Genomic DNA, 26,519 nt, shown 5'->3' with positions numbered 1-26,519 from the left:
GCCCAGTACTGAAATTCTTTAGAGAAGTGAGTGTTTCACAAAATAAGAAATGCTTCTCAAGTTGCTTGTAGGTACTAACAGAGACTGCCTGCTTGGAGGAAAAGTGAAGGATTTCCTGCAAGGTCACGCAGACCAGGATCACTATTGTTTCACTGCTGACCTTGTACTTTAAAAATTCAAAGAATAGCTGAGAAATACAAAATATCTCCCAGACCTCTAAGACCTATTCAGTTCTAAATGTAATTTGAAAGATCTTTTACACACGTACCATTTTACACATAAAATTTTGCTTATAAGTACACAAAACAGAATTGAGCATCAAGGTATTTTGGAGTGTTTTACTGGACATGGTACCAAATGCAACAAACTTACTTTTAGGATAAATCTTGAAACTTTTTATATTTTTTGTAATTTTTAATTGAAGTCCCATCTTAATATCCTACATCTGCTAAAGAATTTATATAAATAAAAGATGTTTTGAATACTTTCAGTCAAAGGAACACTGGAAAGGAATCACAATGAAATGTTTGCAACAGATGGAGTATTTCTATAGTACTAGCCAAAAGATATAGCCAAAAGAGATTCCATCCACACCTTTTGATTCAATGCATTTTAAGTAAAAAGATACACATGTCAGCTTAGAAGCCTTAAATTTGCCTGATGGAATCTGCAGCTCTCTACCATTTTACTTGAATTATTCTAAATGTTTTCTTTTAAATAGATCGACAATACTTTGCTGGTTTGCAGATTATTTTTTTTTCCTTAAAACATTTACTATTTTGCAAACTGGCCTAATAAGGAGAGTATGTCAATTTGTGGTAAAATGTTTTTGCTTGAGGCTGACCCCCATTTTCACATCTAGTCCATAATTTTAATTGCTCTTTTTTTTCCTGGTTTTATTGGGGTTTTGGGGGTGTGGGGGCACGGTTGTAGGTTTTTGTTGTTTAGGTTTTTTGGTTGGTTGGTTAGGGTGGTTTTTTTAGTTGGTTTTGTTTTGCTTTTTTGCTTTCTGGTGGAATTCCTCATGCTTTTCAGTTGGAGGAATTGAGCATGCAGCAATAAAACACAAACACCTTTTGCACTTTGTTGGGAAAATTGAATGCCAGCAGCTCAGTCTGGTCCTGCACCTGCTGTCTTCTTGCAGGTGTTAACACAGGTGTCTCCAAAACTCATTTTGGGAGCTCAGGGTGGAGCAGCTGATGTAGCCTGCAGGACAGTGAAGCAGCAGAGGCCTCCCCAGCATCATGACCCTCTCAGTTGGGTGACTATTCCATATTATCCAACAGCTGAGAGTCCAGCTGGCAGCCACCCGCTCTGACCCTCGTGGAAACACTCAACAGCTTCCAGGGTGGAGGGGGAAGCCCAGAACCAGAGGTTTTCTCAGCCAGCCTGGTGTGCTCCTGTCTCATCAGGACTTCAGAGAGCTGCTCCTCTTCCAGCATCCCATCCCCATGTGGGGAAAGCTGCTCTGTCCCAAAGCACCAGAATAAAGTGTTCCTGCAAGGCATTCTGCCCATGCAAAGCCAAAGAGCTGAGAAACCTTCTCAAGGAGCTCCACAAATCTCATTGATTTGACTTTTCCCGATTTCCATCAAGAGCTGAGCAGCTGTCTGCTGATTTACACTGTGTCTGCTGGGGACAGCTCAGCTGTGACTGTGGCTGTGGCTCAGATGCAGCTGCTGGGGATTGTTTTTTCCTCCTTGAGTTTCCAGTGCTAGGAAGCAACACGTGGCTGTGTTTGGGCAGCTCTCCAGACAGTCTGGCCCTGCTGCTCTCCAGATTCAGGGCTGTGAAATGGGGAGCAGCAGCCAGGGAGCAGTGCAGCTGCTCCGTGGGCGTGGGGAGAACAGCCCCAGGCTTCACAACTGGCACAGCATTTCATGGTAAGGTGGAGCTGTGGAAGTGCCACAGTGCTCAGGAAATCCTCCCGAGCCTGGAGTCATGGATACACGTGTCAGATAAAAAGTATTGTCCTAATCTTAGCCAAGAACGTCTTGAGGGTCCCATTAAAAAGCACGGCTGGTAGCACCCTCCAGCCCTCACCTATCCCATCTTTGTATCCCAAAGCATGATCAACACTCCCTCACATTTTAAACACTCAAGCAAATAACTTGTAATCTGCTTTTATGAGCTTCCAGTGATTAAGATTCCTTAACTGCCAGGCTATGACCTCCAGTGGCTTACACTTGCTTTCTTGTTACATCATCCTTTGATGTCTACCTAGCCATGTTCTCATGTCTTCCGAGACTACAACTTCTTTCCCCTACCACAACAGGAAAATCAGATTATATTTATGCTCTTTCCGGTTCAAACACCATTCCTACGGCTTTTGTGTGGGTTTTACTCATAAGAAGTACCTGTATCTGTAATCATCTCTGCACTACAATGCCTGCTCCAAATTTCACATCAGTTACCTCTGAGGTAATTTCTCTTGAGCCAGTTTAGCCCATGAATGTTCCACTTGCTTTTGCCCTCATTTTCCACCCCATGAGTGAAGATAAACTGCCCCAAAACAAAGGCAACTCACCCTTTCCATACAGCTTGATTTAAGCACCTGGAACTAAACAGCAACTCCTTCTGCTGTATGAAAGAGGTTGGAGATTCCCATGGGCAGTGCCTCTCCGGGCATCCCTCGTTCTTCCCCATCACAGCAAAGAAAAAAAAGATCAGAGGTCACACTTGTGGTATTTTATTGACACCAGTGTAGTTTCGAATCTCTCTTCCTGCAGATCAGTGGAAAATCATCTTTTGCAGTGAAGCAACAGCTCTCATGCATAATCTCTTGCAACTCCCATTGCAAACAGAGCACCACTATTTGCCTGGTTGCTTCCCAGAATAAACAGGCCAATGCTCAATATCCTCAGGTGCTACTGCTATTTCTTTTGCTTTTTCCCTATCCACAGGAGATTTTCTGATTTTTGGCTTTGGTATCAAATGGCTTCTAAAAGCTGGAGTGTGCCAAACAATTCTGAAAGTGTGGAAGGCTGATGTGGTGATGGCATGGAAATAATAGAGCTCAGGAACCCTTGTGGAAGATGACATTGGAGGTAGAATTATTAAGGACAATCTGACTTCAAAATCATCATGTCCCACATTGGTTCTGCAAAAATACCGTTTTCAGATTTAGAAAGGTCTTATTGTGCGGTTTTTTGTTTTTTTTTTTTTTTTTGTTTGTTTGTTTGTTTTTTTTAAAGCTATGCCTGCACTATCCATAGAGCTGCTTTACAGGTGTGTATTACAGAGGGAAAAATAACTCATAAAGACAACAGCAAGTTTGGAGATTATTTAATGAAAAATAGCTGAAGTTTACAAACAGAAGGCAAACAGAAAGAAGAACACAGCAGGAAGCTGACAAGGTACAGTAAGAATTTTGAAATGTATTGCTAGTGTCAAGTAGGCTAACAGAAGTAAAATCCTTTTCCATGTAGGCCCCTTCAGGTGAACTGGGGTTTGCTGGGCTATGTCAGGTGAAAAGGCACAGTCTCAATCTCCCTTGTGAGCTCTTTATCCAAGGCTTCCTACCGAGAGAGAAAACCAAGAGCAATCAGGGACCACGAGAGGGTTTCCACACACTGCTGGCAAACAAACACATCTGCAATGACCAAACCCTGGGAGGCTGTCAGCAGCAGGGATGGATTAACCCCAGTGTTGAGCTGGACTCGTCACTGCAAAGGGCAGACAACCACGGGAAAACCCCCAAATGAAGGGCTGGACAAGCTCAGCTGCCTTCAATCTGTGCCCCAATGTGATTTTGGACACCTCCCAGCTCACAGGTACTCCTCAGAGGTGAGGATTCTGCCCCCAGAAAAGCCTCAGGCTGGTAAGGGGAACATCTACTCCAGAATCAAAAACAAGTGGTGTACCAACCCAGGCAGTCTTGCCTGAAAATGTGAAAAATGCTCTCACCCAGCTGTGATCTTTTGATCAGAGGTTTAAGGCTTGCCACTTGTGCCTTACGAGCAAGCAGGCAGTAAGTAGCCCAAAGGAACAAAAATAGGTTTTATGGGGCTCAAACATGGCCCAGCTCACTGAGGAAAACTACGTATGAACTTCCCAAGCAGCTTTATGGTGCTTGGCTCAACAGCCACACCTGCAGATCACACAAGCAAGGAGGAAACAGATACTATGTTTTACAGGGGAAGGTCCCCATTGCAGTCTACAAGGCAGCTGTTGACTATAATATGGACCCTCAAGCCTTCTGAGAGTTCAGGAGGAGCAATAAAGCTTCTGAGACCTGCACTGAGAGCATAAAGATTCCAATAGGCAAAATTCATGGGGATATAGCAACCCAATCCCCATGGATATCACTGTGCCCAGCTGCCTTTGCAGCTCAGACATCACTCCAACAGCTCTCCTGATCTGCAACTTCTGCTTCACCAAATTTCCCCATGAGAACATTAAGACTGCAGTCTAAGGTGGGTAAATCTGTAATCCATTAACACATGCAGCTTCTGGAATGATAAAATCTTACAAGTTCATTTCTTGCTTCTTCAACTATCACTCGTGCCAGGGGTATGCTCTAAAAAGACAAAATGGCATAAAAATCAGCATTTCATGAGGAAACGAGTCCCTGCATGCTCACAAGATCTAAACCTCAAGTGAATTAATGGATAATTAATGTAGTTTTGTGTCTGCACTGGACATGCAGAAGGTATTGCCCTTAAAAGCCTAGTATTGGTTTGGTTTGGGCAATCATGTATTTTTCAAAAGTCTAAAGTCTAAAAAAATTACCTCATTTTAAGCAATTTTCCAAATCTACCAATCAAAGGACTTAATTTCAAACATATTTGTGCAAGAATTTTCCAAAGCCCAGTAAGTTTGCAAGGACAAACCTCCCTCCCCTCCTTCTGCCTGCACCAGGAGTGAGGCATTGGGGCTCTCCCTGTCTTCACTGACAGCAGGGCTGGAGGATGAAACTGAAGAACCTGATCCCATTTGAATCTCCTGTTCCACTTGAGGGAAGGAGGAAGCTGCCTCTTGGAGGAAGATGGATTAAGCAGAGCAGCAGTCCCATCTTTCTACCCACAGCCTTTTTGCTTTTTCCCTAGGAGCAAGACATCAGTGCTTGTATGAGGGAGATGGGAAACTTGCATTTTCATGGAGCTGAGTACCCAGCACCTTCAAGAGAAATCAAAGGAAATGATGGAGAAGCCAGTTTAGGGGACAAAACCTACATTTGGCTATTTCTTCAGGATACTTAAAATCCTGTTCAGAGCTCAAAACTCTGCACCATGTGCTGTGTCCACCATATACACAGCCTGACAGCAGTTAGAGCTAAAGTACTGCTAAATCTCAAAAAGTTGGTTATACTAGAGGATTCCTTTTCTTCCATTTTTCTTTGTCCAGTTTCTAGCTAATTCATCTAAACACTAATTTACCCAGCAAATCTGTCTACTATCTTAGAACAAAGTTTGCCTGACAAGGAAACTTAATTTCTTGGCTTTGATTAATAAATAGAGATTAAATCTTTGGTTTGCATCATTAACAGACCTGTAGGACATCTACCTGTCCACCAAAGCCATCACAAAGATATCCCTTACATTCCAAAGTCCACTAAAATTAACCTGATGGCAAATACAATGCAACAGTGGAATAAATAGTTACAAGAGGTAAATCATGGTAGGACTTCAGCTCCTTTTTCAACGGCTCCATTCCTTTGTACAGTGCAGCCAGTTCCTGCAGAGAGAGCAAGGCAGATCATATTCTAGGGAATTACTTGTAGAATTGATGGAAATGAGTGAGATAGATCCACAGTTATGTACAAAATTTCAGAATCTGAGAGCTTTCATCTTGTTATAAAGCACATGGGAAACTGAAGTTTTGCACACACAAGCAGCAAAAAGACTCTCACGCTTATCAAGGGGAAGTAATTTCTCTTTGGGGCTGCCAATTGAGTACCTTCCACAATCCTGAACTTTTTCAAATAATCAATGTTAAATAAAAAACATAAAGTCATCTGTGCTGCCCATTTCACTGATGTCTTGGCAAAACAGTTCTATGAACATCAAGGAGTCAAACCCTACCTCATGCTTGGGCTCTAGAAGATGGCAAGCCTAGAAAATTTGCCTGTGGCTTTTTGGATGCAAAATTAAAAAAAAAAATTCTGGTCAGTACCCTCCTGTAATACTGGGCAATGTGAGCACTGCCACCCAGTGCTAGTTGGTGAGAACCACAACAGAGAAACCAGGAAACCTACATTCACTTCTCCACTCAAAAACATACAGGAAAAGAAAGCAAAAGTAATGAAAGAAACACTGAGTTCCCACTACAATAACAGCAAAAAATACGAAGATGTGTTGAGTGCACAGCACAAAAGTGTAAAATCTGTAGTTACTAACTCAAGAAATGTGCTTTTTCTTTAACATATATTCCACTAGGCTTACAATACAGCTGAAAAATGTTATATTTAAAGACACAACAAAAAAATCGCACACAATAGTTCATAATTTGGGTTTCATTAGACCTTGTCCCCTTGTTTTGAAGTGTTTGAAAGAGATTTATTTCATACAAAGTAAAAAGAATCACACGAGTCATTCTATCCAGAAAATGCAATACTCAGGTAGCCATGTAATGGGATTTAGTCCACGGAATATCCACTCTATTTATAACATGGACCACAAATAAAGGAGGCAGATCTGTTTTCAGTGGCAGGGAATTTATTCTGTGGAAATTCTCCAGTTGATACCTCTAGGAGAGACAAACCCACCCAAAAGAGCCAAGTTCATGGGAACCCCTTTGGCCATTAAGATTTGCTCAGGCAACCAAACAGCAGACTACAATTTGTTGAGGCAACCAAAGCTACAAACCACAAGCAAGCCTGGCCTGTCCCACTGTAGAGACATCCCTCTTGTACCCAAAAACCTACCTCAGATGAGTCCATGAGTGCCTCATGAGTCAGGGATCGGTCCAACCCCACGTCAATAAGCTTATTCTGCAAACAGGAGAGGGCACAAAATGTAACAAGGAGAAAGATTTAATCACCTCCTTCTGTTCTTATCTGAACAGGTGAAGAAGATTGCAGGTTGTCCATAGCAGAATTGTGTGCTATTTGAGCCACAGCTATAGCTGGTGTACAAAGTAAGGTGCTGCTAAAATTTGTATTAAGAATAACAAGTCTTTCCAGAAAAGTAGTGGGAGAAGGGCACACAACAAGGCTGAAGAAAGACTTCTCAGGAAAATGTCAATTGTAACACAACACTTTCCATCTCATATTTGTCAAGGTATTAGACAGCATCCAAGTGTTAAATAAAGCATTCACATGTCCTTCATCATTTAGGGAGGGTGAAGGAGCAGACAGTACAACTTCACCTTTCTGTATTTAGTCATCCATTCTTTCCAAAAAATGGGTCATATTCATTATTTTGAGACACAATCTACCCCAGTGAATCAGCTGCTCTACTGGTAGGTGTCTGTGTTCTATTGTAGGTCACAAGAACCACCAGGTAATCCCAGCTAGCAGTTTTTCAGGGAATGAGGAGAGAGCACTGTACTGACCACAGGATGCACAGAGGAGAGATCAGCAGGGACAACTGAACTACATTTACATGTTGTCCTGTTAGTTCAGAAGTCCCCAGTCCTGGAGTTTAGCAAGCTTCTGGAATGTCTCTGTAACTAAAAATTTGGGCTCAACCAACCATGGCTGTGTAATCCCATCACAGTGTCTCGTAAGAAAATTCCTTCCACCTACCTCAGCTTCCTTGATCTTTATTTTTAGGTCCTTAATTTTAAGTACCAGGAACTTCAGGTTCTTGGATCGAAACTCTATCCTGGCCCGTTCTGCTTTCTGAGATTCCTGTACTTTTTCAACATCCCTTAAAATAGAATATGAAAAGAAAAAAACTGTTACACTCAAAGATATATCAATATACAAATAATGTTACTTACCTATGCTCAAGCTAAACCCTGCAATACAACCAACACAAGAAGGAATAAAATGGAGGAAACCTCGTCTTTCCCTGTCAGATTTTCCAGTGGAAACATATACAGCTGTTACCTCCAGAACTCCACAGGTGATAGAAAATAATGGCAAAAGGATAGCCATATACCTAAAAGCAAAGAGTAATAGTCTTGTGCATAATTCCCTCACTTAGAGACCTGCTATATGAGCTAAACCTCAAACCAAGAAGAGGCAAACCTGCACAAAGCACACGGGAATCAGTTCTACAATCCAAATTATCACTTTTAAAAGACCAAAAAACCACCCCACAAACAATTAGACTGGAAGGGAGCTGTGGAAAGCATCCAGGCCAATCCCCACTCAAGGCTGGGGTGGATCCTGCTGTGCTTGGCAAAGATTACAACCTTCAGGGAATGGACTTGACACTCTTTTTTAGAGTTATTACTACTAGTGCATCTTCTACAAACTGGTTAAGGGAACTTCTTACCTGGGAATGGTTTTTGTTTTGCCTCCCTCTGACTACAGAGCCCACACTAAACATGCTAAGAAAATCAGATTTATCTTCAGCTTCAGACAAAAGCAACTGGTGGAAGATGTAAAGTTGTATCTAAAAACTGCTTGTAGATCACTTTTGCTTGAAAATTAGGGGTTTGATGCTTTCCCAGATCTCTTTCAATTACTGAAAGTATCCATAATGCATGGGTTTTGATAGGTATTTCCAAATACTTTGGAGATGTGTCAAACCTCTAAAAATACAGTTATCCTTGTAAATTACCACAACCAATGTTGCCCAAGACAGACATCACTAGTATTACTTTAATCTTTCCCTCTTCCTCACCCATTACTCACTCCGTTAACTTCTTTTCCAGCATCACTGCTGAAGTTAGTTTTTTTCTGAGAGTCTTCAATTGCTGTTCCATCTTATTGTTTTTTGATTTTGTTTTATGCAGCTCCGAGGTCATGGAAGTGATGGCACTGTAGAAGCTGGTGAAGAGAAAATCAGTGGGAACGCTTAGGAGTCAGCTCTTCTGAAAGTCAGATTTATTGTTATTCTTCTCTCCACACTTTACACAAATTACTTAGTTTTCTCCTGACGTTATGGCAGGAGTAAATTAAAATAGGACACTAAGGGAATTTGCTTTCCACAACTAACACAGATTTCCACATGGAAGGGAAAACAGCCCAGCAACCTGAGAAAGTGAACAACAACTGGCACTGGTGAATAAAACCACTGGGTTTGAAACCACCACATGCTCCAGTCCTGACCTGCCTCTGCCTTTGAGAGAAACTGTATTCAGTCCCTAAAAATGCATGGTCACAGGATGTGCCCAGCAGCATCTGAGTCTCTTCCCAAGCGGCCCAAAGTTCTTCCCCCTCCAGCTCAGGAAGAGAGCTGTAAGAGCCAAAATCCTAAATATCACATAAAAATTGGATCCCAAAGCAGCTTTTGCCCCTTCTTTTCTGCAAGCACTCTCCATGCTAGGGAGAGGCCCAAGGAGATGAGACTAACAGATGCCATTTCTCCATGGCAGAGGGAATCTCCTCGCATGAGCTGAGGCCAGGTGAGACAGACAAGGATGAGAAGCTGAGGCTGGAAGATCAATCACAGCTCCCCAGTCTCTGCCTAAGCAGTGTGAACACCGCTGTAGGTTGGGATACCTGGAACAACAGTCCAACTGGCAGCAACCTGCAGCCACTGATCACAAAAGCAGGAGAAAAAGGAGGGATTTAACTCCATCCCAGGCCCTTCTCGGGCTTCAGAACCTTCCTGTGCTGGGATAACCCAAAGCTAGCACTTTGTGCTCAGTTCCCATGCACTCCAAAGCTGCCCAAGGACTGAAAAATAAGCCTGACAAACAAGATTCCTAGTGTCAAGTTTAAAGCTGCTGATGTGAAAAAACAGAGGCAAACAGCACAGACCATCACCACGAACACAGAGTGTGAAGAATTACCTGGTAAGAGACATGCTCTCCACTTCAAGTTCCAATGCACCTTCTACCAGGTCATTGATGTTTGCGACGGCTTCATCAGACAGACTATACACAGAAAAATCCAGGCTTTCTTTAAGGATATCATGCCATTCGTAAGCTGGAAAACACATGCAACTCAAAGTAGTGATTGTTTAAACACGACTGCTCTTCTATGGAACTCTCCAAAGCTAGAACACAGTCCCACACTGTGAACTTGGCTACCTACCTGTTGTTGGGGGAAAAATATACTTTAAAAAAAGACTTAAGCATGCCATAATTCTACCACATCTCTGTTTGTCAAATGAATTAAGTGTATAAAGGGAGAAAGCACTGCTCCACTCCCTCCCTGACCAGTCTGTCTGACATCAGACAAATAAAGAGCTCACCCTTGTGCTACAGCAATGAGCACATGCAGGTCATCTCCTCACAAAGCTCATCCTGAGCCTTGTTCATGGCAGACCAAAGAAGTTTGTCTCCATCATTATTTGTTTGGTGGCAAGGCACTTGAAGCAACAAAAACCGAACATGTTTTCTTACAAAAAAATCTTCATGTGTACTATGCCAGCCTTTGTACAGAAAAGCAAAATTCCTTCCTGAGAAAAGCCTGTGAAGAGACAGTCCTTTCCTCTGTGTGTTTAAAATATACTATGGTCCCCTGAACTACTCACTTGCTCAAAAAAACCCAAACAAATCATAAAATAGTCACTCTAGGCAGCTTCAGCACAACTTAATCACCTCAATGTTGTTTTGGGCTTCTCCAGGGCTTTCCTTAACAGTGGATTAGCACCACCTCAGACTCTTGAATAAGTTGCAGAGACACTTCCCTATCTATCCAGGCAGCATTTCTATGCTGTGCTATCAAGCCCAGAGGACTAGGAGGTTTTAGCAATTAATCTGCTTGTCCAAATTGATGGCTCACTCAAGATGGCTTAAAAAATTGCTCTTAACCAATCTTAAGTCACTGTAAATTTAGCTGAAAGGAAGGCGTGTGATGCATCAAAATAAAAAAACAACAACAAACTAACCTGAGACTATTTCAACTTCATATATTTATATATATCACTAAGTTTTTAACAAATACAATCTTCAAGATCACTCAGAACTGCCTGACTTGGGTGGAACTAAGAAATGGAGCTTCAAACTCACCTTGTGCTTCATACTTGGCTGCCCGATCCTTCATGTCCTCTATCAGCAACATAACATCCTTGTCTCTCTCTTCATTGTACTCCTTAATTTTATACAAAATATCCACTGCCCTTTCATTCACCTCATACCATGGAACAGGCAAACCCAGATATAGTTTCCTCAGCCACAAAGTAACCTGCCAGAGAAGAGAGACAAAAGAGCAAGCAATCATGTGAAATGACAGAAAACAGCTGATACATGTGAAAAATGTAAAACAGTGCAAATCCTGCATTCCTAAAGAGTAAGTCCTACATCAGTCCAGAAGGCATGGGCAGCAAAAGAGGAGAAAAATTCCTTTTCCTCTTCTTTAAACACCCTCTGTGGTCTAGAAGACTATATTATATCCCTTTTAATCTCCCTCATTTCTTTCAACACCTAGCACTTCGCCCCTCATCCTGCTGCCGTACCCGCGCCTCAGCGACCTACACAAAGCAGTGGAGGAAACCAGCACACAAACAGCAGTGGAGGAAACCAGCGCACCAACAGCACGAAGGACGATGGGGTGTGTGTGTGGGGGAAAGCGTGTCGGAAAGACAAAGCGATCCCCGAGCCCCGTTACCTGATAGAGCTTCTCGTCGAAGGAGAGCCCGTCCGAACTTCCCGCCGCCTTGGCCGCCGCCATCGCGCCCGGCGCCTGACGGGAGCGGCTGAGGGCGGGGCCGCCGCCTCACGGACCCGCAGCGGCGGGAATCGGAACGAAATGGTGTTTAACGGCGAATGGGAGGGTTAAACATTCTGAATCGAGCTGCCTGTTAGTTAAGGGGAGATGTTAAGGAACGCCAAACAGCGGCAGAGCGGAACAAAAGAGATGAAAGACGTCAATAAGTACAGTGGGGTGTAACAGTACTGGGGGTGGTGGTGCCAGCAGCTGGACAGGAGCCCAGGGGACAAGAGGCCAGTGACCCCTGGGCTGTCCCAGGGTGTGACACAGCCCCAGGGCTGGGCCTGTCCCTGTGCTGGCACTGCTGGGACACTCCAGTGCTGGGACACTCTGGAACCCTCAGGACAAGAGAGACCCCGAGGGGCTGGAGCGTGTCCAGGGCAGGAACGGAGCTGGGGAAGGGGCTGGAGCCCCAGGAGAGGCTGAGGGAGCTGGGAAGGGGCTCAGCCTGGAGAAAAGGAGGCTCAGGGGGGACCTTGTGGCTCTGCACAGCTCCTGACAGGAGGGGACAGCCGGGGGGATTTGGGATCTTATCCCAGGGAACAGGGACAGGAGGAGAGGGAACGGCCTCAGGCTGAGCTGGGGTAAGTTTGGATTGGATATTCAGAAAATTGTCTTCACACAAAGGGGTATCAAGCCCTGGCCCGGGGGGAGTAGTGGTGTTAGTTATTCACATCCATGTGGTTGATTGTTTTTGGGGTTTTTTAGTCAGGGATTTTTACAGAAATTAAATTATTTCCGAAATAATCAGCATAGAAAGAATTGCTGAAGAATCACAGTTGGTACAACACATGTCAAAGTAGTTGAGGATTTTTCACTTAACATTTTCAATTCCCAGAAGGGGAATTCACTGGAATCTCTGGGTTGAACAACCTCTCTGGATTACCAGAGGGACTGATCACACTGTGCCTGAATTTCAGCACCTTCTTACTGGCAGACCAAATCCTGTCTCATATATGGGGCATAAAATCATCCCCAGCTGCAGATTGAGGGATGGAGGGGATTCTGCCCCTGTGCTCAGGTGAGACCCCACCTGCAGAGCTGCCTCCAGCTAAGAGGAATGTTGGATTTGTCTTTATAAACGAGCTGGATCTGCTGGTAGATAAGACTAACACTAAGAGGTAAAAGAAACAGTGGGATAGATTCCACTGATTGATGAATGGAAAGAAGATATTTGCCTTTACAAACAAACTGTAGGTTTGCTGATAAATGAAATTGGATATTGGAAGATGAAAGAAGCAATGGGGGCAAACTATGAATTCTATAAGAATTAAAAATTGAAAGGGAGGGTCATACATTAGAGGGGAATCTCAGGTGTCAGGCGTTATGGGAAGTCTGTGCCTCTCAAGTACCTCAGCCAAGGGGGAAAGAGAGAGGGAAAAGCAGCCAGGAAAATGGGATAAAAAAGAGGCTGCGTCCTCCAAAACTTTGAGAGATCCCAGGGGAATGCCCCATGGCCTCTCCCTTTATTCAAATAAAGCCAAGAGGACTCCTCTGTCTCGTTTTTGGACATAAACCTCTGGTGTTTGTGTATTAATTTTCCTGACAAAGCCCTGGGCTCCAGCAGCACAAGGAGGTGGAGCTGCTGCAGCCAGTGCAGAGGAGGCAGGAGATGCTGCAGGGCTGGAGCCCCTCTGCTCTGGAGCCAGGCTGGCAGAGCTGGGGGTGCTCAGCTGCACAGAGAAGGCTCCAGGGAGAGCTCAGAGCCCCTGGCAGGGCCTGAAGGGGCTCCAGGAGAGCTGCACAGGGACTGGGGACAAGGCAGGGACAGGACACAGGCAATGGCTCCCAGTGCCAGAGGGCAGGGCTGGCTGGGATATTGGGGAGGAATTGCTGGCTGGGAGGGTGGGCAGGGCTGGCACAGGGTGCCCAGAGCAGCTGTGGCTGCCCCAACCCTGGACGTGTTCTGGGATGGTTGGACATGGTGTAGTGTCCAGTCCTTTAGGGGAATGGAGCATCCAAGAATCATAGATGCTCGTGGTCAAAAGGAATGACAAAAGTCAGAGTGTTGACAAAAGTTTACCAAGTTAAATTACATACTTGGCATGGAAATTAATGGGAGTCTCTGGCCTCCTTGTATAAGCCCATGGCAGTAGGTTTGAGCTTACCTAGATTTATCATCCACAATTCATTATTCTAGATCTTTCTGAAAATGGGCTGGAGAGATTCAGGAGTCTCTGGTGGTCTTGATTCCCTGTACAGTCCTAGACCACTTCTTGGCTTCATTCCTGTGCTGTGTTGTTCTGTGTTTGTCTCCAGGAACTAGAAAAAGGATGTCTGTCCCAGAAAAATGCTGCCCTATCTCTGAATGGCACCTTCTCCAACCACATCCTCTTCTTCCTCACTGTGTTTTTACCAACAAACCTTGATTGTTATTTGGTTGGCTCCATAGTTACCCAGGTATTGGTGTTTGAGGCACACGACCTCTTATCTTCTGGGCTTCTATATTTGGGGAAACCAGTCAGATTTAATCCATGGAACAGACAGCAGCTAACAAGCAAGCCCTGAGTGGTGTTCATGCATTAAGAGAAAACAAATTTCTTGTTGGTGGAATTGCCTTGTCGAGGTTTAGGGCTTGATGTGCTTCAATGATCTTAGACCTAGGGGGAGGTTTACAAAGCTTGGGAAGGAAGGATTTACCACTGATAGTGAGCACAGAGAACACGAACTTTACAGGCCATGGGGACATTTGCTTGAACTTCCATGATGAAGAAGAAACTAATGAAATGAATCCAGCATCTGTGCTGAAATCACCCTGACTGGGTAAAGAGCAATTCTGGCCGGGGCAATTGGTGACAACTGACCTAAGAAACCCACTGACTCAAGAGAAGAGAAAGACTGGGCATGAGAAACAACAGAATCATTAGCCAAGAGAATACTAATTAATAAGAGAACTAAGTAACATGTAACCAGTGAATGCCAGTTGCTTTGTATGCTAAAATGTAAAAATTGTGAAGCGTTTTGATAGTTCTGGAATACCACTGAGCAAGCCCAGGCTTGCACAACCCTGCAAAAATAATCAATGTCTCTCTTGTGTGTATAATTATTGGCTTATTGCATAACAGGTAAGGAATCAAATTTTTGCAGACAACATTGTCACTGCCCCATCCCTTTCCCTATGCCAAATACTAAGCCCTGCCAGATTTGCACCCCTTAAGATTTAATCAGTAGCTGTAGCAGGAGAGCTACGATTAAGCAGCTGCATATTGTGAGCATTGTGTGCTTGACTAACTTTTTAAAGGAAATTAAGATAATTCCAAGAGGAATGGGCTGTTTGGATGAGAGTCACAAGAATTGAAGTCAGCAGGACTGAGTATTACCTGGGAGTAATTCTGGCAATGGGAGATTGTGACCAGAATGTCACTGACCACCAACTCCAAACAGATTTACTAAAGCTTCGAGAAGTGAGAGATCTAACTAGCAAAAAGGGTCTGAGTGGTAATTAATTGAAGTGGTAGTTAATGAAATGGTACTAATGAACAGAGAAATTATGTAATTTGTAACCAATGGATGCTGATACTTTTGGTTGTTGAAATGTAAAAACAGAGTAGCGTTTTGACGATGAAAATCCTAGACACCCAGCTACCTGCTTTGTGCCAACTAGAAAAACAAATGGAAGAACCTCGTCTCGGTGTGTGAAATGGTGCTGCACACCGGGGAACGAGCCCGCGGGTAACATTTCTGTCCCTGATTCTGTCCCTGTCCTTATCCCCGTTCTTTTCCATGTCCCTGTCCCTGTCCGTGCTCCTGCCCTTGTCCCTACCAATGTCCCCGTCGCTGTTCCTTTCCATACTCCTGCTCTTGTGCCAGTTTCTTTCTGTGCTCCTGCCCTTGTCCCTACCAAAATCCCTACCCCTGCTCCTCTCCATGCCTCTGCCCTTGTCTCTGCTCCTCTCTATGCCTCTGTCCTTGTTCCTTTCCGTATTCCTGCCCTTGTCCCTACCAAAGTGTCTATCCCTGCTCCTCTCCATGCCTCTGTCCTTGTCCTTGTTCCTGTCCGTACTCCTGCCCTTGTCCCTGTCCCTCCCTCAGTTCCTGTCCCTTTTCCTTCCCGTGTCGCATCCCTCACTCCCCGCCTCTTCCGCCCGCTCGGGCCCATTTCAAGGACACCTCCCGCAGTGGGATTTTTTCCTAAAATCTTCATTTAGGTTTTAAAAAATTATTTGTATTACTTTTATGACATTTCCTACATATTTGTGTGCCTTCAGATAGATACGCGCGCACACACGGCCCAGGGGCACGGGAAGCAGTTCCGCCGCTCGCCCCGCCCCCTGGGCGCGGCCTCGGCGCCAAAAGGGGCGTGAGGCGCTGCCGCCATTTTGTGTGCAGAGCGCGCGGCCGGGTGTCCTCAGCGTCCCGCAGCTTCAGCCTCCCCCGGGACCCGCCGCCGCCGCGATGCTCTCCGCCCGCGTGGCCGCCGCCCTCGCCCGCTCCCTGCCTCGGCAGGCCGGCCTGGTGAGCACCGTGCCCGCCCCGGAGCCGGCGGGAGCGCGGCGCTGCCGCCATCTTGGGGGCCGCGGTGACATTGAGGGTGTGAGGGGCTGACATTGGAGTGTGGTGAGGGAAGCGTGGGGTGTATCGTCCGTTGGCTGGAGCAGACCCCTCTGAGGAACGGGGTGCCCTTGCCCGGGCTCGGGGTAGTGGTTTAAAGCTACCAGGGCAAAGCCAAGGTTGTCGGTGTGAGGTGCGAGGGGGGGGTAAGGGTTTATCTCGTATTTGTGAGGAAGCGGAGGGTGGGAAGAGCCGTGAGGACCCACTCATGCCAGTGTTTCCAGTGAATGTGAACAGGGGAGAGGTTTGCTTGGGGTGCAGGATATTAAATGCCATCAGCGTTGCTGCATGGTGCTGCACTGAGAGCCATGTGTAAGGTGCAAAAGTATGATCATATAGTGCACTCAATTTCACATATTTTTTTGTTTGGTGTTTAAAATTGGGGTTTCGTAGGAAGGGTGGTTAGACATTGCAAGGGGTTGCCGAGGGGTATGGAAGAATTACCAGCCTTAGAGGTGTTTAAGGATATAATGTACTTAGTGCCATGATCTAGTTGCCAAGGTCGTGTTTGGTCATAGGTTGCACTCAAATAATCTCAGAGCTCTTTTCCATAGTAATTGTGATTCTGAGGTATTTTTGTTACAGTGTTTTGTGCTTAGGGTTTTTTTTTTTTTTTAATTTTTTATTTTTTTATGTGTGTTAACAATACCCAAACCGCTGCTGATTTTGTGTTAGAATACACAGCTCTCTCCCTGTGCAGAACCCTGAGTGACGCAGTGATTTCTTTATGCCCCAAGGTTGTCATGTTCAGCACAGAAATGACAAACGTGAGGAGGTTTCTTTTTGGGGACTGCTGCAGCAGTCGATGGTGACATCAGTGCACTGCAGAAGAATGCAGTGAGGGATTTGGAGAAATCTTCATTATGTGTCCTTCCTTGGAGGTGCTGGACTTTATTCCAGGACTCCATAGCTGTGAATGGGGTACTGTGTAGCTTAACTCAAAGCTGAGATGCATCATGAGCAGCTCAAGATCAAAGATGTGTTAATCTCTCAGCATTTTTTTTTTTCCATGATTAAAGGAATCTTACTGAAGCAATGATTTCTTTTAGGTTTCCAGAAACACCCTTGGTGCAGCATTTGTTGCTTCAAGAAACCTCCATGCCTCCAAACCATGCTTTCAGAAAACTGGTGAGTCTGAGAAAGGTCTTGAGTGTAGTTTAAAAATTTGGTTTGTCAGATGAAAAAGGAATTCGATTATGGTGAGTGTTGATTGACAGCACTTGAGGACATTTATGTTTTGAGGTTATCTGGTGAACTATTACCCAGTCAAATCCAGCAAACTGCACTTTAATAACTTGACAATGCCCCCAGAGCAGGGAGTGTCTGTATGACTGGCTTACATAGTACCTGCTTTACTAGGATTCCTGCACCATTATTTGAAAACTCTGAAAAAAAAAAAAATACCCCAGACTAGAGTTGCTTGTAACAGAATGAAGGAGTGGATGGCTTCCCCAGGCCTGCATGGGTTTGACCTTGTGCCCTTGAGCACAACTTTATTTTGCTGCCAGCAGTCTGGTGTTTAGAGGAGACAGCTGCACTGTGTAGCAGTGTGTTTGGCAGTGCTTCATGCACATTTTTTTAAGTGGTTTAAGGTGATTAAGGGCATTACTAGGATATAAGTTTTAGAGTTTACTTACTGTTTTTTAGCTGAGGAGTTAACAAGCTGTTGGAAGTCAAATTGAAGATGAATGGAGAATGTATTTTTTATCTTTTATCGAACAACTTGCTCCTGAAACATAATGCAGTTCCTTTATATAGGTGTGGATCTTGGATTACAAATCATTAGCAGGGTGTTCTGATGCACCCAAGGCTAAGTAACTGCTCTGCAAACAGGCCTGTTCCTGCCTGAGCTAAGGCTGATTAATTAATTTAATTGGTTTCTAGGGAGAGAGAGCATAGGACATAATCAGGAAAGTGGATAAACTGCACAGCCAAGCCTGTTTTTGGTTGAAGCTGGCTGGTAATGATGAGTTGAAGCTGCTTTTATTAGCTGGGAATACAGAGGCTGGTATTGATCTTGCTCTAAGTAAAGGTGTTGCTAGCTAGACTTTGGGGCACAGCTGACAAAGGGCACCTTGTGGATTCGAGGCAATCTTCCTGAGTGCATATTAATAATAAGCTGATGTGATTCCAATCGTGTGTGTCCAGGTACTGCCGAGGTGTCCTCGATCCTGGAGGAGCGCATCCTGGGAGCCGACACCTCGGCGGAGCTGGAGGAGACGGGCCGCGTGCTCTCCATCGGGGACGGCATCGCCCGCGTCTACGGCCTCAGGAATGTCCAGGCTGAGGAGATGGTGGAGTTCTCTTCTGGGCTGAAGGTGAGCCAGCACTAGAGGAGTTCCTTTAGCACAGAGATACTGAAAAGGCAGGTTTTTAAAAAGAGCCTAAGACTGCTTGGAGGTACCACTATGAGCATTGCGTTAGCCTCGTTGCAACTTTAATACGTTGTAACTGGTGATGTTTTTTTTTATATTTTAATTTGAAAATTTGAAAATTCAAGCTGTCTTTGTTTTCATTTAGAAAGTAAAAGGACTAACCTGGCACTGAATTATTTTCCTTGGTTTCAGGGTGTCTTTTCTGTTTGCTGTTTAGTAATGACTTCTTTGTTTCAATACATTATACAGCTTGCTGGCTTGTAGTCCTGTCACTGGTTAGAGTTAAAACCTGTTTTGAAATTACTGTAACACCTCTTTGAGCATTTTTAGTGACCCATTTCACTTTGGACAGAGAGGAAAACAATCCTTTTTGCTTGTCCAGTTTCTAGGAAAGGGAGTAATGTTGTACTTGAACCTTGTTTATCTTCTCTGCTCTTTTTAGATAAACAGTTGGCTTGAGTGTTGAGTGCTAGGCTGCTGGGGTATAACTGTCTGGTAAATTGAAAACTTAGGCAGGTTCTCCAGCCCATATAGAAGGAAATAGACACTTTGTACATAAAAGCCAAACCTTCACTGTTGTCACAAGTTGAGGTAGACAGTGTAGGATAGTGTAGGATTTTGTACACGGTGAAATAATCATGTCAATATTAAAGTTTTTATGCATGTCACTGCAGGTTTTCTCAAGGTAATGTGATCTCTGTTCCAGGGCATGTCCTTGAATTTGGAGCCTGACAACGTTGGTGTTGTCGTGTTTGGTAACGACAGACTGATCAAGGAGGGGGATGTTGTGAAGAGGACTGGTGCCATTGTGGATGTTCCGGTGGGGGAGGAGCTGCTGGGCCGTGTTGTGGATGCCCTGGGCAACCCAATTGATGGCAAGGTAAGTGTAGCTGGGTGCTAAGTACCTCTGCTTGTATCTGTGCGATACAGACCTCAGCAGTTTTTCCTCTCTTGTAGGGTGCTATTGCATCTAAGTCACGTAGGAGAGTTGGCTTGAAGGCCCCTGGGATCATTCCCAGGATCTCTGTGCGTGAGCCCATGCAGACTGGGATTAAGGCTGTGGACAGCTTGGTGCCCATTGGTCGTGGCCAGCGTGAGCTGATCATTGGTGACAGGCAGACCGGGTAAGTAAATACCCAAACCTAAAATGTTCCTTAAACAGAGTCTCAGATACAGTGGAGCTGGACACAGGTTGGGTGGGGACTGGGAGAACCTTGGGCAATTTAACTTACCAGCCTCTCTGTTCCACAGGAAAACTTCAATTGCAATTGACACAATTATCAACCAGAAACGATTCAATGATGGCACAGATGAGAAGAAGAAGCTGTACTGTATCTATGTTGCAATTGGCCAGAAGAGATCCACTGTTGCTCAGCTGGTGAAGAGGCTCACTGATGCAGGTATGGATTTTGGGAGATGGTTGAGCCTAGCACCCAATGACATACTGTTCTGTTTGTAATGCTGAGTATTGTTGTGACCTCTCCTGGCTGCAAGTGTAGATAGAATTCACATTACATTAGTGAATTACATAGTTCTGTGAACAAGAAATCTCTATAGGTGTCTGGGGGGAAAAAACCCTCATTTTTGCTGTATCCCAATTAGGAATGCTATTCTGAGGCCCCCAAACTGCTGAACTACTTCTGGAAAAGTCACCCTGTGGTTTGAGGGTTTTTTCCAGCATAGTTGAAAGCTTCATCTTGGCCATCAGGCAGGCCTGGTGACAAGCTGTGGCCTTCCAAGTTGTCGTGGACTTGGCATTGGTCCCATGTGTTCCACATGCCAGTCAGTGTGAATGGCAGCTGGAAATGTGGTGAAGAGCTTTCATTGCCCAAACACAACGCATTAAATGATAACATCTCTTCAGAGCCAGTGATCTCCATGACCAAGGCTCCACATTTAGCAGAGCTCACAGGAGATCAAGCACTTCACCCTCATACCTGGTGGTCTTGGCATCTGTCATGGAAAAACCCACATTTTAAGGACAGTAATTTGTTTGAGACTGTGTCAGAGGGTTGTACTTGCGGCAGCCAGAAAAATGTGGGCTTTCAATGTGAATTTTTTCTAGAACAAAAGCTTACTAGTTTAGTGTTGGTTTTAAGCTTTGTTTTAAATGGGAAAGAAGTCTGCAAATGTTAGATGTTAGCTGCCACAGATTTGCCCTTGAGACTTCCAGAGTCAGTTTTGCTGGCAGACATGCTCTGCTGGTGTGCTGGGCTTTCCTGTAGCAGTGTAGTGACACTGCTTGGACTTGCTTCAGCACTGGTGCTTTACATGCTTGTTGTGTTTGCTGATTTTGGGCATGGTGTACAAGGCACTCAGAGGTGTCTCCAATCCTTTCCAGATGCCATGAAGTACACTATTGTGGTGTCTGCCACAGCGTCTGATGCAGCACCCCTGCAGTATCTGGCTCCTTATTCAGGCTGCTCCATGGGGGAGTACTTCAGAGACAACGGGAAACACGCCCTAATCATCTATGATGACTTGTCCAAACAGGTCAGGAAACATTGGTTTTAGGCCTTGTGGTGTTGCACTGGTGTTTGTAGCTGTAAGAACAGCTCATATTTAGAAATCCAAGATGTTTGTTGAGGTGCTGAGCTCTAAGGCTGTCCTTGCCCCCCGCAGGCCGTTGCCTACCGTCAGATGTCTCTGCTGCTGCGCCGCCCCCCTGGCCGAGAGGCCTACCCGGGCGATGTGTTCTACCTGCACTCCCGCCTGCTGGAGAGAGCGGCCAAAATGAACGACTCCTTCGGGGGCGGCTCTCTGACCGCCTTGCCTGTCATCGAGACTCAGGCTGGGGATGTGTCTGCTTACATTCCAACCAATGTCATCTCCATCACTGATGGACAGGTAGGGCTTCCTCACAGCCCAGCATCTCCGCAGAACTTTGTGGCTGGTCTCTGAGGAGGCCTCCAGGCTTCTGAACAAGATAATGATACAATTCCATCCTGCAGATTTTCTTGGAAACTGAGTTGTTCTACAAGGGTATTCGTCCAGCCATCAACGTTGGTCTGTCTGTGTCCCGTGTGGGTTCTGCTGCTCAGACCAGGGCTATGAAGCAGGTAATTGAGAATTTGGTGTTTGTCCTCATGCTAGAGATGAATGGTGTGTAGGCCTTCCCAGCCATTTCATTCTGATGAGCTGTGAACAGAGAGAGAATAAAGCTTCGGATCTCTTAGTGTTATGAAAGAACAAACTTTGGAGATCTCTTTAATGCTTCCGTTGCCTGCTGAGAAAGGCGTGTGAGAAAGGGAAATAATATTTGTGTAATGATGTAGTATTAAGTGCTTATGTGTTGATCACTTAGGGTTAGAGAATGCTGTCTTAATCACAGGCTTTTAGTCCAGACATAGAATTAGATTTAATATAAACAGTTGCTTTTTTAGGGGAGAAATAGTGTACTTAGGATAAATGCAGGATTTTTGTGATAATAATTAATAATCTGTCAGCTTTTAGATTGACTTGCCTGGAATGCACGGCAGAGCTGACTCGTGACAACTGATCAGCTGCCAGATAACCTTCAACTGCTAGGCATTCCTGCAGGTGATCACAGTGGCTCTGACTTGTCCCTGCAGGTGGCAGGTACCATGAAGCTGGAGCTGGCTCAGTACCGGGAGGTCGCTGCCTTTGCCCAGTTCGGCTCTGACCTGGACGCGGCCACGCAGCAGCTGCTGAACCGCGGCGTGCGCCTGACGGAGCTGCTCAAGCAGGGCCAGTACGGTGAGTGCCCTGCCCCTTAGTGCCTTGTGCTAACGAGCTTGGGCTTGTTTAGCATTTATTGTTTAGCATTTATTCTGTGCACATGGCAAATGCAGATTTTGCTTGAACCAAACTGTACGCTTGGTCTTCCAACGACTCTGTGGTCTGTTGTGTCCTGATGGAACAGTTCCAGTGGTGTGAGTGCTGTTTTTTCCTGCAGTTCCCATGGCTATTGAGGAGCAGGTGGCAGTCATCTATGCTGGTGTAAGAGGTCACTTGGACAAGCTGGAGCCCAGCAAGATCACAAAATTTGAGAGTGCTTTCCTAGCTCATGTGCTGAGCCAGCACCAGTCACTCCTCTCCACAATCAGGTATGCTTGTTTACCTTGCTTTATCGCCGAGGGCATTGATGTCTGCAGATAATGGTTACTCAGCTGTTAATTTAGTGTATCCTAGAACATCAGATGTTCAGCTGGCTGCATCAAAAGCAGGGGTTAAATCAGCCTTCTTACCATCCACCTTCCTCAGCTCTTAGGAAATGGAGCTGATGCTTAAAGTGAGCCTTCTTCCAATGTTTCTGTTCTGGCACCTGTTCCAGGAATCACTTGATTGAATCAGTTTCTATATTGTGGACAGCCTTGAGCTGTTGGAGTGCTGTGGGTTAAGTGCTGCTGAGTGAACTGTTGGGGATTGAGTATTTCCATAGTCCTGTCGTGGAAACTAGTCCTGACTTTTTTTGTCATGAAGAAAGTCATATGCCTTCTGTCTCTGGGGCACAGCTCTGTAGGTTGAGCCTTGTTGGAATACATAGGGCTATTCTGAAAGAATGTGTGAACAAACTCCAGTTCTTAAACAGAACTGGCTCTTCTAGGAGAAGGGTGTTCTATCAGTGGGATGGCTTCATGCACCAAACAAATGTGTTCGTTTATCTACTGAATTTGTTTCAAATGGGGAGGTTTGTTGTAAAGCTTCAGTATTTGCCTCGGGTTTGACTCTGTTTTGGTTGCTATGTCAGAATTTAACTGAACTCTTCCCACAGGACCGAAGGGAAGATCTCTGACCAGACAGAAGCGAAGTTGAAGGAAATAGTCACAAATTTCCTGGCTACTTTCGAGGCATAAACTCTTAAAACTGTTTTAACAGTTGTAACCAGGCTGTTGTGACCCAGTGTTCCAGCTCCGTCAAAGACAGAGCATGTGCGACTTGAATGTACAGATCTCGGTGAGAATAAAGGTTCCCATGTAAAAAGGCTCTGTCCTGAATGTAAGATACTGTGTTCTGAATGATTGCTTTTTGTCTGTACTTCTGGCTCACTCATGGGCGTGTAGAATCACAGAGCTGACCTCCCCTGGACACAGCCCTGCTGGAGGAGTCTGGAATCAGGGTCTCCAGTGGTTGAGTGAGCACACTCCCCCGACATGAACCATGAGAGCAGCAGGGCTGAGGGACCTTCTCCGTGCTCATTGTTTGTGCCAGGCAGCTTTTCCTGCAGCATGGCAGTGCAGCTGGGGAGGCAGCTTGGCCTGCCTTGTCATAGGGATAACCCCCTGGACTTTGCAGGAATCTCTGAACTGCCTGACACTGACAGAGCGTTTCTTGGAATGTGTCTGACCCATCCTGCTGCCTGGCCTTTGAAATACTTGTGTCTCAGGACAGCTCTAGATGTAGCTGTCACAGTAGCAATAGCTAGAGATTTAAATCTGAGAATCCCAGAATGGTTTTGGAGGGGTCATAGAAGATCATCTCACTCCATCGTTCTGTCATGGGCAGAGAAACCTTTCATTATTCCAGGGTGCTCCAAGCCTCGTCCGGCCTGGCCTTGAATACTTCCAGGGAATGGGGCAGCCACAGCTTCTCTGGGCACCCTCTGCCAGGGCCTCACCAGCCTCCCAGCTAGGAATTCCTTCCCAATATCCCATCTAGCCCAGCACTATTAAGCCATTGCTGCTCATCACTCCAGGCCCATGTAAATAGTGTCTTCCCATCTTTCTTGTCAACTCCCTTCAAGTACTGGAAGGTGCAGTTAGATCACCCTAAAGCTGCCTCTTCTGCATGCTGAAACAATCCTAATTCTCAGCAGAGGTGATCCCTCTGATCACCTTGGTGCCTCCTCTGCACTGGCTGCAGCAGCTCCACGTCCTTGTGCTGCTGGATCCCAGGGCTGGAGCAGCTCTGCGGGTGTGGTCTCACCTGGGCACAGGGGCAGAATCCCCCTGCCCTGCTGCCCACCCTGGGGGGATCAGCCCAGGGCAGGGGGTTCAGGCTGGGCAGGGCTGCTCTTGGTGTGTGCACTGTTCCCAGTTCTGTACAGGAGTGTCCTGCCTCCCTGTTCAAACCTGTGCAGGTACAGGTGGCTGGGCTCTCATACAGTTCAGGCTAACAGGCTTCTCTTGGTGGCCTGAGTGCTTTGAGAGAGTGAGCTCTGCAGCTCTGCACAAAAATAAAGGCACACTTGCAATCCAGAGATGGTAGAAAGCTTTTTGGGAGCAGTTAGTGTTGTACTCCAGGAGGAGGGACTTCTGCAGATTTTTGGTCTTTCACCATCCTGGCTTTTTTATCCCACAGTCCCAGAAGAGGTGGCTGTGGGGGCATCACAGGTGTGAGGGAATATTGCTGTGGAACCTTTCCACTCTGATCTGCCCAACATCACTCGTTCCTTCCCGGACAGCTTTTACACCTCGTGACTGTTTCTGCCCAGTGACTAAGCCCCGATTACTCCTTGATGTTGCTGTGCTGTGTTTTACTTAAGTGCTGCTGTAGTTGGAAAGCCCTGAGCTCAGAGGTGTCTTAGTACAGAGATTTTTTTAAAAATTTTTAAAATTTTTTTTTGTAATGCAAGATAAATGGTCCAAGGTTCTGGTTTCTGCCATCTTGCTGCTCTGATGCAGGAAGGTGGTAACTTCCTCTTAGAAGCGCCATGTACTAATGCATCCAGTTGGGTCAGAGTGAAGGTCAGCGCGTCAAGGTTTTTGGAGGATGTCACAGATCCTAAGTGATTCCATGGGCTGCCCTGGCCAGGGGGTGGGTCACAGAATCCCAGAATGGTTTGGGCTGGAAGGGACCTTAAAGATCATCTCCATCCTCCTGCTGCCGTGGGCAGGACGCCTGCTCCCAGGCTGCTCCCAGGCTGCTCCAAGCCCCACGCAGCCTGGCCTTGGACACTGCCAGGGCTGGGGAGCTGCAGCAGCTCTGGGCACCCCCAGCCTCACCGCGGTCTCTGGGAAGTCTCTTTCCAACATCCCATCTATCCCTCTCTCACGGGGAAGACACGCCTCCTTGTTCTGTTCTCTCTGCCCAGGTCCAAAGTCCCTCTCCAGCTCTCTTAGAGCCCGTTTGGGTGCTTGATGGTGTGGATTCGTGGTGGCAGTTTGTCATCTCGTATCAGGAGGCAACCTATGCACAGGGTTAGTCTGCCTAAATCAGCCTCAGGTTACAATGGAGTAGACTTAGTTCAGTAACTTAAAAATGCCCTTTTTTACATTACTGGGGTGTTCTTGCTGTCCCTGTGTTCAAGCAGAGGCAGAAATTGAGTGTGGTGGGTGTGACTGAGGCATTTCAGCACACAGTTCGATCTCCACACAGTGCCTTGTGTCAGGCAATGGTCCCTAATAAATGTGTGTGTGTGTGAGGAGGGCTGCGTGTGTTCAGGAGCAGCTGGGGGGCTCAGCCTGGGGAAAAAGAGGCTCAGGGGGACCTTGGGGCTCTGCACAGCTCCTGACAGGAGGGGACAGCCGGGGGGGTCGGGTTCTGCTCCAGGGACAGGGCAGGCGACAGCTGTGCTGGGATAGACTTGATTATAGGAAAATTTCTTCACTTGCAGAGTTTTCCTGCCCTAGCACAGGCTCCCCAGAGCAGCAGTGAAGACTTCATCCTTGGATTACAAAGTCCTGTGGATGCGTGGGACCTGGGTTAATGTGGGTTTGGCAGTATGGGTGAATGGTCGATGACCTTGGAGGGCTTTTGCAACCTGCGCGATTCTATGATTCCATGAAACTTTCCCAAAATACTCCTGAAGCTCCGAGCCGGGCGGGCAGGGTACTGCAGTGGGCTCGGCGGCGCTCCCGCTCCGCGTTCTCCCGGGAAAGCCGTGCGGCTCGGCGGGATCGGCCCTCACGGGTGGGTTTGTCCCGGGCCGCGCTGACCCCGAGCCCCCTTTCCCCGCCGGTCCCTCCCATGTCCCCAGC

The 26,519-nt window shown here is 46.0% G+C and overlaps 2 protein-coding genes across 2 annotated transcripts; one reads left to right on the top strand and one right to left on the bottom strand.

The window, feature by feature from the left end:
- Positions 1–3,268: 3,268 nt before the first annotated feature.
- HAUS1 (HAUS augmin like complex subunit 1) lies at positions 3,269–11,704 on the bottom strand. The gene is made up of 9 exons (XM_079330158.1): positions 11,612–11,704; positions 11,014–11,188; positions 9,850–9,985; positions 8,747–8,881; positions 7,688–7,811; positions 6,866–6,931; positions 5,605–5,676; positions 4,472–4,519; positions 3,269–3,518 (listed from the first exon to the last, which is right to left on the bottom strand). Exons 1-9 carry the CDS (start codon positions 11,672–11,674, stop codon positions 3,459–3,461), a joined length of 879 nt encoding a protein of 292 aa, XP_079186284.1. The 5' UTR covers positions 11,675–11,704; the 3' UTR covers positions 3,269–3,458.
- A 3,280-nt stretch (positions 11,705–14,984) lies between these two features.
- ATP5F1A (ATP synthase F1 subunit alpha) lies at positions 14,985–23,602 on the top strand. Its single transcript, XM_079330353.1, has 12 exons — positions 14,985–16,168; positions 17,314–17,392; positions 18,413–18,582; positions 19,346–19,519; positions 19,597–19,763; positions 19,891–20,039; positions 20,981–21,132; positions 21,262–21,486; positions 21,591–21,698; positions 22,212–22,356; positions 22,556–22,706; positions 23,375–23,602. The coding sequence occupies exons 1-12, from the start codon at positions 16,109–16,111 to the stop codon at positions 23,454–23,456; spliced, it is 1,662 nt and encodes a 553-aa protein (XP_079186479.1). The 5' UTR covers positions 14,985–16,108; the 3' UTR covers positions 23,457–23,602.
- The last annotated feature ends 2,917 nt before the right edge of the window (positions 23,603–26,519 follow it).

This window comes from Erithacus rubecula (genome assembly GCF_903797595.1).
Source record: "Erithacus rubecula genome assembly, chromosome: Z".
NCBI lineage: Eukaryota > Metazoa > Chordata > Aves > Passeriformes > Muscicapidae > Erithacus > Erithacus rubecula.
This window is presented reverse-complemented; position numbering and strand designations above follow the sequence as displayed.